At 46.8% G+C, this 18098-nt stretch overlaps 1 protein-coding gene across 1 annotated transcript in view; it reads right to left on the bottom strand.

Moving 5' to 3' along the window:
• The window catches only part of LOC131422652 (uncharacterized), a 135845-nt gene that overhangs the window by 58877 nt on the left and 58870 nt on the right, over positions 1 to 18098 (bottom strand). Inside the window, 8 exon segments of the mRNA XM_058570047.1 lie at positions 6870 to 7063; positions 8894 to 9111; positions 11787 to 11879; positions 12980 to 13099; positions 13194 to 13331; positions 16549 to 16635; positions 16740 to 16902; positions 17951 to 18090. Of these exon segments, the coding sequence (XP_058426030.1) occupies positions 6870 to 7063; positions 8894 to 9111; positions 11787 to 11879; positions 12980 to 13099; positions 13194 to 13331; positions 16549 to 16635; positions 16740 to 16902; positions 17951 to 18090 (1153 nt within the window).

Raw genomic sequence — 18098 nt, 5'->3', positions numbered from 1 at the left:
ATTAAGTAATAAGAAAACAAACAACTCAATCTTTAAAATGGGCAAAAGCTTTGAACAGACACTTCACCCAAGAAGATTTCAAGTGGCAAATAAGCCTATGAAAAGATATGCAACAAAATTAGCCATTAGGGAAACGCAAATTAAAATCAAAATGAGATACAATTACAAATCAATTAGAAAGTCAAAATCCCTCCAAAAAAAACAAAAACCAACCACACCAATTGCTAGGGAGGAGGCAGAGCAACTAGAATTCTCACACATTGCTGGTGGGAATGTAAAATGGTACAGCCACTCTGGAAAGAGTCTAGCAGTTTCCTATAAAGTTAAACATATACTTGCCATACAATCCAGCAATTCCACTCCTTGGTATCTACCCAAGAGAAATGAAACCATATGTTCCCACAAAAACCTGTAGGCCAATGATTATAGCAGTTTTATTCATAATTGGAAAATACTGGAAACAACCCAAATGTCCTTCAACTGTGAATGGATAAACTGCAGCATATCCATTTAATGGAATACTACGCAGCAATAAAAAGGAATAAACTACTGATACATGCAACGACTTGGGGGAATCTCAACTACATTATGTTGGGCAAAAGACGCCATACTCAAAAGTTGATGTACTGTATGGTTCCATTCATGTGACATTCTAGAACAGCCAAAACTATACTGGACAGACAACAGCTTAGTGGTTGCCAGGGACAGGGGTATGGGAGAGGTTGACTACAATGGGCAGCAGGAAGGAACTTTTTGGGGAGACGGAACTGTTCTGTATCAAGACCGTGTTGGTGGGTACACAACTATATGAGTTCATCAAAACTTAAAGGGTTTTTTCCTATATGTAAATCATACCCCAAGAAATTCAACAACTGCCTTCAAAAATGAAGCAATGTGTGCTAAGTGTTAAGAGATCAGGATAGTGATCTGTTACTTATCAGCTGAAAATAGTAACCTTCAGAAAGATAAAGGGGTGGCCATCAGTGTAACTCAACATAGACTTGACAAGAACAGTACTGTTGTGACATTTTTTATTTGACTGTGTTGAAATTTTTTCAAACCTATGTCATTTGATCTTTAGACAGTTATTTTTATTACTAAATTTGGTTTTGCTACAATTTAACCAATTAGGGATTAGGAGGGTCAGTGTTAATGTCACTACAAGACTAGATAATGACCATATCTCCCCAAGGTTGGCGGAAGAACAGAGTCTTCAGGTTCTGAAACACTGGCCCTGGACAGATGTCCAGCTAGGGCACTGTGGTCAGGGGTGCTTGGGCGAAGGATCCCTTTTTGGGTAATTCTGACTTTTGGAACCTTGTTAATGTTTCACATAATCAAAAAATAAATATCTAAAATCAGTAAGGCTGTGAGAAACCTAAAAATTGAATACAAACAGAAACCAGTGAACCAAAACGTATTCCAAATGATTAGCAGAATCACATGGATGTGGGTGGGAGAAAACCACAGCTAACTTTTGAACACAGTGTTTGAATTTATGCCCTTAGGATTTATGCCTAAACAAATATTGAACTCTAGTGAATAGGGTTTATTTTCTCAGAGGTATAGGTTCATAATTCTGCAACTACTTTCAATGTATTCTAGGGCTGAACAAATAAGTAAAAATACTGTAGATAGTTGGAGCCAGGTTGCTTACTGTTACAGAAGAGAATGAGAAATATGAGAAGGGGAAAAACCAGAATGAGCCTTTTGATGATGAATTGGAATTGACGACATCAGATGAACTAACGGTTTTAAACTTACCTGTCTGTAGACAGATACAGATGTGTGTGTGCGTGTGTGTGTCTGTACACATACATCTGTTTTCTAGGTCTATCCATTGAGAGGGCCTAGAAAGACTGATACTTTAGTAGGAATAAACACACCTACCACCCATATCTTAGTGTCTAAATACTATTTTGGGCTAAAAGGAACCAGAAATCCTTGGAGAAATGGTTTATTCCATGTAGGGAAAATATAAAATGGGACTGGAGCATCTTCCTGGTCATAAAGGATGGAAGTGCTCAAAGAACGATAGGGACATGTCAACAGGATACAGGAGGAGTTATGGTTCCATTAACGGTGGGGAAGCTTAACTGGACCAACCCTCCCAAGATGACAACTGTAAAAACTCTGGACAAAATCTAAGAAACAACTGTCTGAAGTGAGTGGAGAGTGACCACAAACAGGCAGACATTGGAGGCAAGTCAATACTTAATAGAAAGAACCAGCACTAGATGAGTTTCATGTGTTTTACTCTTTTTGGTGCCATGCAGGGTATGCAAAACTCTGACAGAAATCTTCAGTCTTACTGATCAAACAACCAGAGAACAGAGGTCAAGGTGATGACAGCAGATGGAAAGTGAAATTCCAGAGAGAGCCGCACAGGGGAAACCCCAAATTCTACCTGTAGCCTCTGTCCAAGTCTTTGATCCCTGAACTTCACAAGGGTGGGACAGACTCCAAGCCCCAGCTAAGATAAGAGAACTGGAGGGATGTCAGCTGGAGCCCACCAGAGGGGAGACACAGCTTGGATTCTGAGTCCAGCCAAGTTAACTGCCAGCTAAAATAAGCAAAAATATTAATACCCTTCAGAGGAATATAAAAGAATTCAGAGTCTCTACATTTTTCAAAATGTCCAGAATACAATCGCAAATTACTAGACATACAAAGAGGCAGGAAAATGTGACCCATATTTAAGAGAAAAGGCAATCATCAATGGAGATCAACCCCAAGATGACCTAGACACTGGAATGAGCAGACAAGAACTTAAAAACAGCTCTTATAACTATGCTCAAGAAGACATGGAAACTATTCTTGTATTGAATGAACATATAGGAAATTCCAGCTGCAAAACAGAAACTATGAAAAAGAACCTAACAGTGATTCTAGAACTAAAAAAAAACAAAATCTGAGATTAAAAAAAGTTTATGGATGGTCTTAAAAAATTTATTCAGTGGTTTTTGGAGAAGACAGAAGAAAGAGTCAGTGAACTGGAAGATAGAACAATAGATATCTGAAGAAAAGAGAGAAAAAAGACTAAAAAAATCAACAGAGCTTCAGAGACTCGTGGAACAATATCAAAAGTTTTAAAACATATGCAGTTGGGAATCCCAGGAGGAGAGGGAAGAGAAAATGGGACAGAAGAAATCTTTGAGGAAATAAATTTCCATATGTGAAGTTTTCTACATATGTTAAGAGATATACATTTACAAAATATCCTTCAAGAATGAAGGCAAAATAGGACATTTTCAGATAAATAAAAACTAAGGGGATTCATTGCTAGTAAGCCTGCACTACAAGAAATGCTAAAAGTGGTTCTTTAGACTGAAGGAAAATGATCCCAGAGAAAAGTTTTGATTTTTAGAAAGGAATGAAGAGCACCACAAATGGTGAATATGTGGGTAAATATAAAAGGATATTTTATTTCTCTTAATTTCTTTCAAATCAATATGACTGTTTAAAACAAAAATTATAATATTGTATTGGGAGGTTTATAGTGTATGTAGATGTAATACCTTGGACAACTATAGCAGAAAGGATGGGGCATGACAAACTCTAGGTTCTTACAATTTATGTGAAGTGCTTCAATATTAACTCTAAGCAGAACGTGAAATAATATAAAGAGACATAAGTTAAAGGAGCAGTAGATTTAATTTATCCAAAAGAAGGCAAAAAAAAGAAGAACAGAGGAACAAAAAATATATGGGAAAACAGGGGCTGGCCTGGTGGCACAGCAGTTAAGTGTGCGCGCTCCGCTTCAGCAGCCCAGGGTTCGCAGGTTTGGATCCCGGGCATGCACCGACGCACCGCTTGTCAAGCCATGCTGTGGCGGCGTCCCATATAGGATAGAGGAAGATGGGCACAGATGTTATCCCAGGGCCAATCTTCCTCAGCAAAAAGAGGAGGACTGGCATTGGATGTTAGCTCAGGGCTAGTCTTCCTCACACACACAAAAAAAATATGGGAAAACAGAAAACAAATAGCAAAATAGTAAACATAAATCCAATCATATTAATAATTACATTAAATGTAAATCAACTAAATACTATAATTAAAAGGCAGAGATTGTCACATTGAATATAAAGCAAAATCCAATTATATGTGGTCTATAAGAAATGTACCTTCAATATAAGGAAATAGATATGTTTAAAGAAAAAGGATGGAAAAATATATACAATATAAATGCTAATAATAACACAGGAGTGGCAACATTAATATCAGACAAAATAGACAAAGAGTCATGTGAGAGATAAACAGCCCATTTCATAATGATAACTGGGTCAATTTATCAAGAAAGCATAATAATCATATATGTTTATGTGCCTAATACCAGTATGTCACATACGTGAAGCAAAATGGACAGATTCAAAGAAGAAATAAGAAATCCACAATCATAGTTGGAGAGCTTACCACCCTTCTCTCATTAATTGAAACAATAACAAGACAAAAAAATCAGTGAGGATATATATCAGAACAATACAAGCAAGCAACTTGACCTAGTTGACTTTTATAAAACATTACACCCAACAAGAGCAGAATACAAATTCTTTTTAAGTGTATAAGTTATGTTCACAAGATACCTTATATACTGGCCCATAAAACAAGTCACAATAAATTTTAAAAGACTGATCCTACAGGAGAGGTCTTCTGACCACAATTAAACTCAATTAAATATCGACAAGCTACCTAGAAAAATCTCAAATATTTGGAAATTAAGCAACATACTTCTAAGTAATCCATGGGTCACAGAACAAACCACAAGAGAAATCTGAAAATATTTCAAAATAAATGATAATGAGAACACGAGACATCAACATGTGTGGGATGCACTTTAAGGAACACAGAGGAAAATATATAGTTTTATATGTTTATATTAGAAAAGTAAAAAGGCCTAAAAGTCAATGGCTTGAGGGTCCATCTTAATAAACTAGAGAAAGAAGAGCAAAGTAAACCCAAATTAAGTGTAAGAAAGGAAACAACAGAGATAAGCGTGAAATCAATGAAATTGGAAAAAGACAATGAGAGAGAAAATGAACAAAACCAAAAGTTGGTTCTTTGAAAGGATCAACAAAATTGATAAAATCCTAGTTAGATTAATAAGAGAGAGAGAAGAAATACACATAACTACTATCAGGAATGAAGCAGGACTATCTCTATAGACCCTGCAGACATGAAAAGGATAATAACAGAAATAATGAACAACTTTATGCCAATAAATTTGACAATTTAGTTGAAATGGACAAACTCCTTGAAAAACATAACTTACCCAAATTGACACATGATAAAACAGAAAATCTGAAGAGCTTTACATCTATTCATTTTCCAAAAAAATTTTCCACAAAGGAACTCCAGATGGCTTCGCTGGTGGAGTCTGTCAGACATTTAAGGGAGCATTCACACCAATCTTACACAAACCCTTTCAGAAAACAGGAGAGAAGGAAATACTTCTCAACTTGTTTTATGAGGTCAGCATACAAAGGAAAAGATAAAAATCTAACAGTGGAGAAACCTAGCAGGTGCAACCCTAATCAAATGATCAACGCTAATGTCACCAATACTGGGACAAAGTGACATCCGGATGTACCTCTGGATATGATGATGCATCACTTCTGCGGTATTTTACCAACCAAGCTTTCTTAAAAGTAGTCACGAGGAAGCATTTGACAAACCCAAAATGAGGGATAGTCTACAAATGGCTGCCCTGTACCCTTCAAAAATGTAAATATCATGAAAGAGAAAGAAACACTGAGAAACGGGTCCAGAATAAAAGAGACTGAAGAAACAATACAAGTAACTGTAATGTATGATCCAGGACTTTCTTGTATTATAAAGGACATTATTGGGATAAGTGGTGGAATTCGAATAAGGTATGTAGATTAGATGACATCATTGGACAAACGTTAATTTTCTGGGCCAGCTCCAGTGGCCTGGTGGTTAAGTTCAGCATGCTCCACTTCAGCAGCCTGGGTTCAGATCCCGGGCGTGGACCTACACCACTCTATTAGCAGCCATGCTGTGCTGGCGGCCCACATACCAAAAACATAGAGGAAGACTGGCACAGATGTTAGTTCAGGGCGAATCTTCCTCAGAAAAAAAAATAAAAGTTAATTTTCTGATTTTGATAACTGTATTGTGGAATGTAGGAGAATGTCTTTATTTTTAGGAAATAAACATCAAACTATTTAGGGGTCAAGATCTACCATGTCTGCAACTTAATAAAACAGTTCGGGAATAAAATATATTTTTTATATACAAATAAAAATGTTCTATACACGCACATGCATATATGTTTATACAGAGAAGGAGAGACAGAGAGAGACAGACGGAGACAGAGAATGAGAACAAGAAAGCAATTGCGGTGAAATGTCAATTCAGAGAAAAGGGCCTATGGATTCTTTGTACTATTCTTTGCCATTTTTCTGTGAGCCTGAAATTATGTCAAAATAAAAACTATTAGAAAAAATATATTTCTACACAGAAATCAAAATATAATGATGTATACCTGAAATTTATATAACGTTATAAACCAATGTTACCTCAATAAAATAAACAAATTTAAAAAAAAGAAAAATCATGCTTGGGGACCACTGCACCTAACTCTGCCTCCTGGATACTTCCAGTGGCCATTAGCATGTTAAAGGCTCTGAGAAGTCCTGCATAAGGAAGCCTGTTTAGTATTTAGTGAGCAGAAGATTCACTTTGTCAGAATGGGTATTAATTTCTGACCAAGGGGCACCACCAGCGTGTGAGATGCTGGAATAGAGCATCCGTGGACTTGAAAATGGGTAGGATTTGATCTGCCCTGTGGTTCCATAGGAAGTGCTTGCCCAAGAGCCCCACTGTCCTGCCCCGCGCGCTCTCCTCACCCTCTCTGAGCGCCTCCTTCTGCTTCAGCATGCCCTTGAGGGCCAGGAGGCGGGGCACAGCTGCCCAGCCGGCCACTGTGTGCTGGGCTTGGCTCCACAGGGTCAGGACCTGGCCTCCCCTCCGCTCCTCAGACGCCTTGAGAAGAAGCTGGGCTGCGTTCTGGTCCAGCAGCGCCTTGAAAAAGAGCCAAATCCTAGGAAGGAAAGTGACGGCGGATGACAAAGGGCAGCTTCTATCCTTGCAGGCAAGTGGCATTTTCCCCTTCAAATAGGCAGGCCAGGCCATAAGAGGCGGGTTTCTGAACCCCGCTGTCCAGACCCATCAGTCGTCTTTCCTGGGCCCTCAGCCCACAGGGACCTCGTGTAATAGGGGGTAAGATAATAGGCTCTGCGGTCAGCCAAACCTGGGTTGGAATCTCAGTGCTGCCACTAACTGTGTGGTCTTGGACAAGGACATAACCTCTCTGAGCCTCAGTTTCTTCCTCTACAAAGTGGGGGATAAAATGGAACTACTGATGTTGAACTGAAATTGCTAATAAGTTATCAATGCACGTTATTATAGTGAAGAATGAGAAAAGAAACAGCCCCAAGAAGCCTGCTGTTAAATGTCTTGGAGAATTGGGGCAGGGGGCACAGTCCCTATCATCCACACGGTATGTTCTTTATAGGACACCATGGGAGACACTTCCCTTGAGTATCAACACCAGGAACAAGATCAGCCACATTTTCCTTGGTGCACATTCACACAAGTGTGTGTTTCCCTTACAGCCTTTGCAAATAATGCCACTGGTTGGTTTCTCTTTTTGCACTGGCTGCTAGGAAGCTCAGAGCCAAATCTTCAGCTTAGATCTAGAAAATGTAGAGGACTTCATGGCATGCATTTTGTTTACTGATGCCACTTTGAGCACCTTCTCATTTTTCTTTTTCCTTCACCTTAATTTCCTCATGTACTTTTTAACACACAGAGCAAGAGTTGGCAAACTATGGGCCTATGGGTCAAAACCAGCCCACCACCTGTTAAGTAAATAAAGTTTTATTGAAACACAGCCACGCCCACTCATTTACATGTTATCTATGATACATCTGTGCTACAACAGCAGAGTAGTTGCAACAGAGACCATATGGTCCACAGATCCAAAAATATTTACCATCTGGCCCTTTACTGAAAGTTTGCCAATACCTGACCTAGAACAATATAGGTTTTTATAATCTGCCTTAAAAACCCTTTTTGGACGGGGGATAAGGATGGGCAGTCGGACAGATGGATGAACAGATGGATGTACAGACAGCTGTACATGGTAATCTGGGCACAGGGTTATCTAGGACCATACCCAAAGCTTTGGGTCCCCTCGAATTCAAAAAAGCTGCAAGGCTGGGACCGCAGAGGAAAAAGGGAACCAACATTTAACAGAGACCCGATTTGTGCCAGAATGTGCCATACTGGGTGTAGCAGCGATAATGGCAGCTGGCCAGGCGCTGGTTTGGAATTCGCGTGTGCTGCTCACTGAATCCTAGGACAACCCTAAGAAGCAGGTTGAGAAACTGAGGCACAGAAGGGCACCTGGTTTGCCCAAGGTCCCAGGGGCAGCGATGGCAGAGCTGGGATTTGAACCCAAGCAATTGGCTCCAGATCCCAGGCTCTTGACAGCCATATCACAGTAGATATATCCATACGTGAAAATACAGTCAGAGATGAAAGACTGGAGGGAATACACCAATATATTGCCCACCACTCTCTCTAGTGAATTTTGTTTTATTCTTCACACGTTATTACAATCTTGCGAGTCACCTACAATGAAAACTGTCATAACTAAAAAAGAAAAGATAAAAGTGGAAAATGGAAGGCCTCTTCTTTCTGCTCTCTCAAAGCCTTAAAATCAAGAATGGCACCAATGGGGGTAATTTCGGCATGCTCTCAGAGGGACAGACAAGGCACCTCCGAGTGATGATCTCCCACCCCCCAGGATGCCAGCCCTTTGCCCTCAGAGGCCCCTCCCTCTTGCAGGCCACCTGGGAACCGTCACCTGGCTGGGGCAACCTTGCCGGACAGCTGCAGCTGAACAGCCGTGGGGGCTCTGAGGACTGCCTGGCGGAGGAGGACGCTCACACCCCAGCCCTGGCTGCTTCTCCTGGCATCCCGGCTGGCGTCGACCTCCAGCAGAACCAGCTCCCGGCCGGACACGTGCACAGACAGGGAGCCATTGAGGCTGCGCTCTGTGAAACGCCCGGCAGCCGCCTGTACCTGCAGGGAGGCAGGAGAGGGCTCAGAGGTGGAGGGAGGACAGGAAGGGTCTGTGGGAGCCGGGTATGCGGGAGGGCCCCTTCCTCCAGGAAGCCTTCCTGAGCCACTCCAGCTCTGAGCATCACCGAGCACAGCAGACAAGCACTCAGGAAGAGACGGAGGGAAGAAAAGGATACAGCTTTCTCAGACCCTGGCTCCTGGCCCAGGATCAGAGTCTCATCTTGTCCTTTCCACCACGTGCGAAGTGGGAACATCCATCTTACAAATAGGGAAACTGAGGCTCAGAGAGGGTCACATAAGCAACCCAGGCCTGCCTAGCTCTAAACATCACGCTTGTGCCTGAAGGGGGCTGCTGGGAAAGCAGAGGATCCCTGTGCGACTCAGCTACAGAAAAGGAAGCCCCAAAGAGTGCCCCCTGGGGCCCAGAGGACCCCCAGAAACTCTGCAGGTCAAAGGGGAGGGTGTCTGTTGCACAAGGAGGGGCCACATTGGGAGTCAGGCTGGAGCAAAGGCTTGGTCAGGCCCACCAGGGCATTGTGGGGAGGAGTGGGGGTGGGAGCAGGTGAGCCCACCCTCTACCAGCTCTGCAGGACCTGACGCCCCTTCCTAATCTGGGCCTCAGTTTCCCCATCTACAGGGCAGAAACTGGTCTAGCCCAGGCTGCACATTACAATCATCTGAGAAGCTTTTAAAAGTATGCCTGGTCCCTCCATAGATGAGCTGATAAACTGCGGTACAGCCATGCAATGGAATATTATTAAGTGATAAAAAGAAATGAGCTATCAAGCCACAAAAAGACACGAAGGAACCGGAAATGCATATGACTGAGTGAAAGAAGCCAGCCTGCAAAGGCTGCATGCTGCACGGTTCCAACTACATGACGTTCTGGAAAAGGCAAATTATGGAGACAGTAAATGGCTCAGCGGTGGCCAGGGGTTAAGGGGGAGGGAGAGATGAACAGGTGGAGCACGGGGGATTTTTAGGGCAGCAAAACTACCCTGCATGATACGGTAAAGGCTGATGTACGACGTCATGCATTTGGCAAACCCTGTAGATCCATACAGCACAAGGAGAGAGCCCTAATGCAAACTAGGGACTTCCCTTAATAATCATAATAATATATTAATATGGGTTCATCGATTGTAACAAATGTACCACGCTAATGCAAGATGTTAATAAGATGGAAAACTGTGCATAGGGGGAGGGGGTATATGGGAACTCTCCATACTTTCTGCCCAATTTTTCTGTAAATCTCAAACTGCTCTAAAAAAAGGAATTAAAATTTCATAACGGGAGCAATTAAGGAAAAAACATTTTAAAAGTCTCCTTAAAGGGGCAACAATGAAAATCAGGTTGAAAAACACCAGCGCAGGGATACCTCTGGGAAATTTCAAGAGCGGGGGCAGAAGTCAAAAAGGCCGAGCCCCTGCCCCTCCCCCAGCCCCTATGCAACCACTGAGATAATGTGAACACAGGGCTCTGCTGCTCTAAAAAGTAATAATAAAGTCTGAACCCATCAGATGACCCGCGTCCAAGCTTCCGGGGGATCCACCCTCCTCTCCCTGATGGGTCCAGGGGTAGCACGGGCTCTGCAGCCAAACCACCTAGGTCCCCCTCCAATATCCTTCACTTATGTGCTCCGTGACCTTGCGCAAGTCATGTCACCTCCCTGTCTCAGATTCTCATCTGCAAAATGGTCCGACAGCATATCACCAGGCGTCCACGAGAGGATCCACGTAAGGGGTTTAGAACAGACCCAGCACGTGCTAAACCCTCAACAGACATCAGCTCCTATGACAGCTGGTCCCAGTGACAGCACGTCCTCGAATCTGAGATCCCAGCGGCGCTCAGATGCGCCATGAATTTACGGTCCACCGAGAAAAGGAAAGGCTGCTAAGGAAACAGTGAACCTACGTGGATCTGAAGACACATCTTGCTTTCAGAGATGTCGAAAAAACGTGCATCTGAGAATTTGTAGTTTCCGTCATTCACAGCCCTTCTCAGGCTCCGCCGAGTTTCCTTCCGAAACCTACCAACCCAGGGCTGGGCGCACAGCAGGCATTGAAAAATTGCTAGCAAACTTCGGCCTCAACACGGTTGGATTACCCGTCTACACCTCCGTCTCCCTGGCCCTCTGCCTGATTCCTGTGTACACAGCACACGCGTCTTGCTCAGCACACGCGTGGGGCTTTCTAAGGGCCTGGCCCTGGGGGAGGAGCACAGCGCTCCCACCTGGTCCTCTCTCCGCCCCTTTCTTTCCCTGTAGAGTAAAACCCCTCAGCGCTTCTACCCCACCCCGGGCAAAATACCCTGGTGTCAAACAAGGGTCTTACACTTCACCCAAACCCAAATACGGAACAGGGTCTGGAGAACTGTCCTGTTGCTCTCCATTTTCAAGGGTGAAACGTGATCCTTTCAACCCCCAGGCAGCTAAAAACCCTTCTCGCCTGGACAATCACTTCCAAATGACGGATTTGGAAACCTCCCTGCCATCTGTTCTTGATTCTGGAGGGGCTGTCTGGCGAAGCTTAACATGGTGGGGTGGCCTCCTCCACGCTCCTTCCCCGGGGCCTCTGTCCTCCCTTCCTTCCGCCCCATCTCCCAGCAAGCTGGCTGCTCAGAGACGAGACTTGGCAGGCAGTTTGAGGTCATCCCGAAGGGACCACTGTCCGTACCTGTAAGTTTGGAGGAAATGTTGGTCCATGGGGATGTCTGAGCTGGAAGAAAAACACCAAGTGGGAGTCAGATCCGTTCAGCTGGACCGAGACCTGTTGGGGAGGGAGAGTTGGAGGAGGCAGGGGTCAGAGGGAGCAGAGGAGTGGGATAGAGAGCCCCAGAAAGTGGCTGGCTGCGCACCCAAGAAGGGATAGGTCATCTGGAGTTTGCCCAAAGCCCATGCCCAACAGCAGATGCCAGAAACTGCCATCCTCTCTCCACGTTTCTCAGCCTTTATCTTGCTCAGGCTGCGTTACTCAGAAGCTTGAGAAGTGGGGCCCAGACGTGGGGCTGGGAGGACAGCTCTGGGACCCCTGCCACCGTGCCTGCCCACGCCTCTCATGTCCATGGCTGTCTTCTACTTGACCCTGACCACGTACCAGGCACTGGCTATACAATTATCACCTCGTTTAATCCTCAGCCCTGCTCTCATAGGCTGGTATTACTATCCTCATTTCACAGCTGGAAAAACTGACACTCAGTGGGGCTGAGTAATTTTCCCAAGGTCACACAGCTAGTCAGCAGTGGAGCTGGGATTTGAACCTGAAAGCTCCTTGGAGATGAGGACAGAAACAGTCACCTGTGCATCCCCGGTACGTAGCACAGAGCCTGGCACAAAGCAGTGACACAATCCATATATGGTGAATGAATGAACAAATACACCTACAGCGGCTGTTATATATTCACCATACTGCATTTTCTTTTCCTCCAGGACACGCAGCTAAAACTACATTTCCCATCCTCCTTTGCAGCTGGGTGGAGTCATGTGATCAGTTCTGGCCAATGGGATCTTGGCCAGGAGTGCCATGAACTACTTATGAACCTGGCTCATGAAAACCTTCTGCATAACCCTCACCCTCTCTCTCCCCATCCACCAGCTGGGGCAGAGCCACAAGGTGGAGGGAGCCTGGGTCCTTGAGTGACCGTGTGGAGCAGAGCCACACTGAACTGCGACATGAACGGGGAGTAAACTTTCACAGTAAAGCAAACTTTTATTTTAACAGGGCATCCTGATTGATCACACGCATACTGCCAAAATAAGAACTTGCTGTCAGCTTTCCAGGGCCCTCTTGCCACCTCTTCAGCCACCCCATACAGGACGCCTGCACTCTAACATTAAAACCCTTCCTCCCTCAGCACTCAGCCTCCAGACCTGGGACGTGGTGCTGTGGTTAATGGCAGCCCTCGCGTCCACACCACAGTCGAATGCTCCCTGGGGACTCCGTCTGAAGACAGTGTCCCCGTCCAAACTCAGGGCCCGGGGGAACTTCAGCTGGGAAGAAACAGACAGCATCCTTTACTTTTGCCAACAGTTGAGCTGCACTGGGGGGCCACAAACCAGCGTTTGCCCAACCCGGGGACGGTACCTGGGAGGAGTGAGCCGCGTCCAGCGCCAGGCGGTGCCGGACCTCCCCAGGCTGAGATCTGTCACGGTGCAGACCCTTTAAGTGCAGCATGACTTTCTGGTCGACTTTCAAAGTGGCCTCGACCTCCCTGTTCTTAGCCTGCGTGTGCAAGAACCAGTGGCACTGAGAGAGGTTACTTCCCGTCTCCAAGGGCCTGCAGAAGCCACCCTGGGAAACCAGCAGTGAGAAGAAAGTGGTCCCAAGATTGAGGAATCAAAGCACAGTCTACACTGTTCCACTCACAGGGCAGAAAGTGGGGACAGGGCACGTGGGGTCTTTCAAACAGGGATGGTAAGCTCCAGCGCCCAGAGGTAGGGGTAGAGGGGTGGGCTTGAGGGGGCAAACTTGAAGGCCTGTGTCTCATTCAAAGGGGGTGCCCTGGTATGAGCCTGTTTTGTTCACTGCTGTATTCCTGACACTCAGCACAGGTCCTCGCGCATAGTAGGTGCTCAGTCAATATTGGAAGAATACAGAATCACTAGTTATAGCCTGAAACTCCAAGGGTAAAGCTATGCCAAGGTGGAAACAGGTTTAATTCCTAGTGTGGCAGGGAGAATAATACCCATGCTCCCACAGATGTCCACACCCTAATCCCTGGAGCCTGTCAATATGTCACCTCACAGGGCAAAAGGGACTGTGCAGTTAAGGATGTTGAGGTGGAGAGATTATTCTGGATTACCCAGTAGGCCCAAGGTAATTACAAGAGTTCTCATAAGAGGGAGGCAGGAGGGCAGAGTCAGAGAAGATGCTACTCTGCTGGCTTTGAAGACGGAGAAAGGGACCACAAACCAGAAACGCAGGCAGCTTTTAGAAGCTAGAAAAGGCAAGAAAACAGATTCTCCCCTGGAGCCTCTGGGTGGAACGTAACCCTGCCGACACCTCGATTTTAGCCAAGTGAAACTCATTTTGGACTTCTGTTCTCCAGAAATGTAAGATAAATTTGTGTTGTTTTAAACCACAAAGTCTGTAGTAATTTGTTATAGCAGCCATAGAAAACTGGTACACATAGTTAATCATTTATTCACTCAACAACTATTTAGCTTCTGCCACGTGCCAAGCACGCAGCAGCAGGTTGCCATCTTTTCCCATCTGTGTTAGCTGAGAAGTTAAAAATGTCTCACCACAGGATTTTATTATTGGTGTACTTCTTTTAAAGAGTACACGGCTTTATTTTAGAACCAAGATGGAGGAGGAACAAAGATCCCAGAGAAGAGAAAAACGGGTGTCATTCAACAAAGACAGGGTTTTAAAAAGGACAGCCAAATTAAACTAAACCAAAGGACCCCATCTGCTTGGTTCTAGCCTGTTGTCAGGCGGGATTTTAGGCCCAGTGTGTCAGATCTTCTGATTTTTTTTTTAATTAGAAGCAGAAATCTGGGTTTTATCCCAAATCTTCTGATTTTAAATGTTGACAACTGATTTTTTTTACAAAATGTAAATGCGAAGCAGCCCAAACCAAACACACCTGCAGGTTGCAGTGGGCCCGTGGCGCCATTCTGCAATCTCCGGTTTACAAGACAGTAAACACCATGGGGAAACGCTTCCGCAGGGGTTTGGGCTGTCATCCTGCCCTACTTCCCTGCAGGAGCTCCAGGGACTTCGGCTACCAAACCTCTGGGAGCCATCTGCAGCCCTGTCTAACTGGTGGGGAAGTGGAGTTCCAGAAGGACAGGTCTCGGCGCTCAGCAGCTGGCCCGGATTCACCCGCCTTCCAACAGCGCTTTGTACGTCCTGCAAGGGAGAAACCACCACCACCTTCCTTGTCCAGGGCCTGGCACACAGCTGGTGCTCAATAAATTCTTGCTGGAGAATGGGGTTAGGCCCAGGAGCTTCTAGCCCTGGAGGGTCAGGAAGGAGACTTGGACGAGGGCCTAGGAAGCATGTCTTAAGTACTCGAGAGAGATTATTATACTACATTTCGATTCTCAACCACTGCATGAGAGATGAGTACTGATGTGTCCATTTTTAGATGAAACCGAGGTCCAGAGACATGAAATAATTTGCTAAAAACACATAGGCAAAAACGAGTTTCACTCCTAGGAAGACTCAGGCCGAGACCCTCTAATCAGGGCTCAGGAAACCACGGCCCAAGAGCCAAACCCGGCCTATTCTTGCAGATAAAGTCGTCTTAGTTAGGGCTGCTATAACAAAAATACCAGAGACCAGGCAGTTTAAACAACAGAAACTTATTTCTCACGGTTCTGGAGGTTGGAAGTCCGAGATCAGGGAGCCAGCCTGGGCAGGTCCTGGTGAGGGCCCGCTGCCTGGTTTGCAGATGGCCGCCTTCTCGTTGTGTCCTCACGTGGTGGAGAGAGAGAAAGGGTTGGTTCTCTTCCTCTTCTTATGAGGACACTGATCTCATCACAGGGGCTCCACCCTCGTAACCTAATCTCCTCCCAAGACCCCATCCCCAATGCCGTCACATTAGGGCCTCGACATAGGAATCTGGGGGCGACACAAACATTCCATCCATAGCGTTAGCAGAACACAGTCGTGCCCATTCACTTGTGTATTTTCTAGGTGTCACTGTGCAGAGGTGAGTAGCTGCAACAGAGACTGTCCGGCCTGCAAAGGCTACAACAGTCACTATCCAGTCCTTCACAGAGGGAGCTTGTCCACGCTGCTCTGGGTCAGGTACGCAGTGGATTTTCAACAGCACCAAGGCAACATGATTCATTAAGCACTGATTATGCGCCCGGCCCCGTGGCTACCATGGTGAATAAAGCAGACGGGGCACCAATCACAGATCTTACAGACTGGCAGAGGGGCAGCAATTGGTCAAAGAATCACACCAAAATAGAACCAGGGTTTGGGACAGGTGCCAGAAGCAAGAGGCACAGGAAAGGGAGGAGGTGTAACCGGGGGCGTGAGCTGGGCTGGGGGTCAGGGAGAGCTTCCCAGCAGAGATGATGCTGGAGCTGATGATGAGAAGGGAGGGAGGCAAAGCTGAGGAGAGAGTGACACTCCAGACACAGAGCACAAAGGGCCTGGGGCAGGAAGGACCCACGTGCGGAAATGAAGGAGGCTGGGTAAGCTGAACGCAGGTCTCAGGTGAGGCCGGAGGGTCAGCCAGGCTGGAGGGTCAGGGCTGGGGTCGTTATCCCAAGACAGGCTGGGAGGATTTTCAAGCGAGGGAGTGACATGATTACGCCAGCATGATGAAAAGATCTCTCTGGCTGTCAAGCAGACTGGAGCAGGGGGACCGAGTGGAAGAGAAAACCCAGCAGGAGAGGGATTCGTTGGTCCGGCGGAGAGATGGCAGCTGCCTGAATGGGGACCGCCGCGGTGGGAAGGTCTCTGGGGTCTTCTCACTTACGGTGTGTCGACTCCACGTAACCACACACCCCTCCAGGCTCCCGGGGATGGCTGTGCCGCTGTAGGGGTGGGTCAGGCCTGCACAGACCTGGGAGGGACAACCACACACCTGCACACAGGCAGAGACGGGGCAGATGGGGCCTCCCTCCCGCTCTCAGGCCCCTTCCCAGCCGCACCCTGGAGCCCACTCACATAGGGGTGCCCCGCCTGGTAGCCCAGGACGATGGTCTGCAGGGTTTCCTCTCGGCCATTCAGGACAACCCTGGTCTCCAGGGAGGACCGCTGCTGCTGCTTCTCCACCGTGAACGTCTCCTGCAGGAGCAGGCTCTGTGGGCCTGGCAGAGCCAACGGGTGCCTGGCGTGGAGACGGGAAAATGGGCCAAAGCCATTAAAGCAGCCGGCGGGGTCGGGGGACAACTGTGCCCGTGGGCTCAGACTGTGCCTGTCACTGTCTTGCAGAGTTAAGACTTTGTCACAGAGAGGAGAACATCAGGCCACACGTCAGTCCTGTGTGTTACAATTTGCCAATCGACACCCATTCGCCATCTCGCTGTGCCCTCTTGACAACCCAGTGAGCTGGGCACAGCTGGGGTCACCGTCACCATCTGGCAGCACACACCCAAGGGACAGACAGCACACGAGGTCTGGAGGCCCACAGACTGGGCTTGGAGTCCAGGTTCCGCCTTTCACCAGCCGTGTGACCTTGGGCAGCAAAGGACTTGATTGACCTTTCCATACCTCAGTTTTCCCATCTGTAAAATGGGGCTAAAATAATAACAGCCATCTCACTTGGTGGTTGGGATCATTAGAGATAACGTGTGTGAAGTGAACGCAAGCTCCCGAGGGCAAGCATTTCTGTCCTGTTCACTCTCTGCTGTTTTCCACATGCCCAGAAAAGTGCCTGCACACAGTAGGTGCCCAATAAGTATAAATGAAATAAACAAATGAATGAGACCTTTGCAAACCACAGCCACTGTTACTTTTTGGTTACTGCTGTTGTTGGACAGATGACTGAGGTCACCCAGGTGGTCACTACACAGCCTGGGGTTCAGGCCAGGTCTGCTGATCAACCCCGTGCTGTTCTCCGCACACACACACAACAGCCTTTTCAACCTCTGGGAACTGAAAAGATTCCGCAGAGCAGCTTTCAGGCTGGGGCAACGAGACTCTGATCTCTGCTCCCAGCCCCACATGCTAACAGAAGGGGCTAGGGGTGCGGGGGGCTTTCAAGGCAGGCAGCTCGTCTCCGAGCTCTGGGCTCTGTCTGGGCCCCGCGGGTCAGCGTGGGCCTCTGCAGCGAGCACTGCACGCCCGGGTCCCCTGGTCACCCTCAAGGGAGAAGGGGAGACCGGGGCAGGCACCACACCTCAGTGGACTTGGCCTGGGGACAGGGCCGCACGTACCTAAGGAGGAAGGTCCCCCGCTTCCGGTACGACACGCTGTCGTGGGTCAGCTCCTCCAGCTCACCCTCCAACTGCAGGCCCTGAGGCTGGCCCCCAGCACGGGTCCCCAGAGCCATCAGCGACACGTGGGTCTTCCGGGGCTGCAGCA

The sequence above is a fragment of the Diceros bicornis genome, chromosome 26 (genome assembly GCF_020826845.1).
Source record: "Diceros bicornis minor isolate mBicDic1 chromosome 26, mDicBic1.mat.cur, whole genome shotgun sequence".
NCBI classification, from domain to species: domain Eukaryota; kingdom Metazoa; phylum Chordata; class Mammalia; order Perissodactyla; family Rhinocerotidae; genus Diceros; species Diceros bicornis.
The sequence above is the reverse complement of the archived record's forward strand: the minus strand, read 5'-3'. Positions and strand labels throughout refer to the sequence as shown.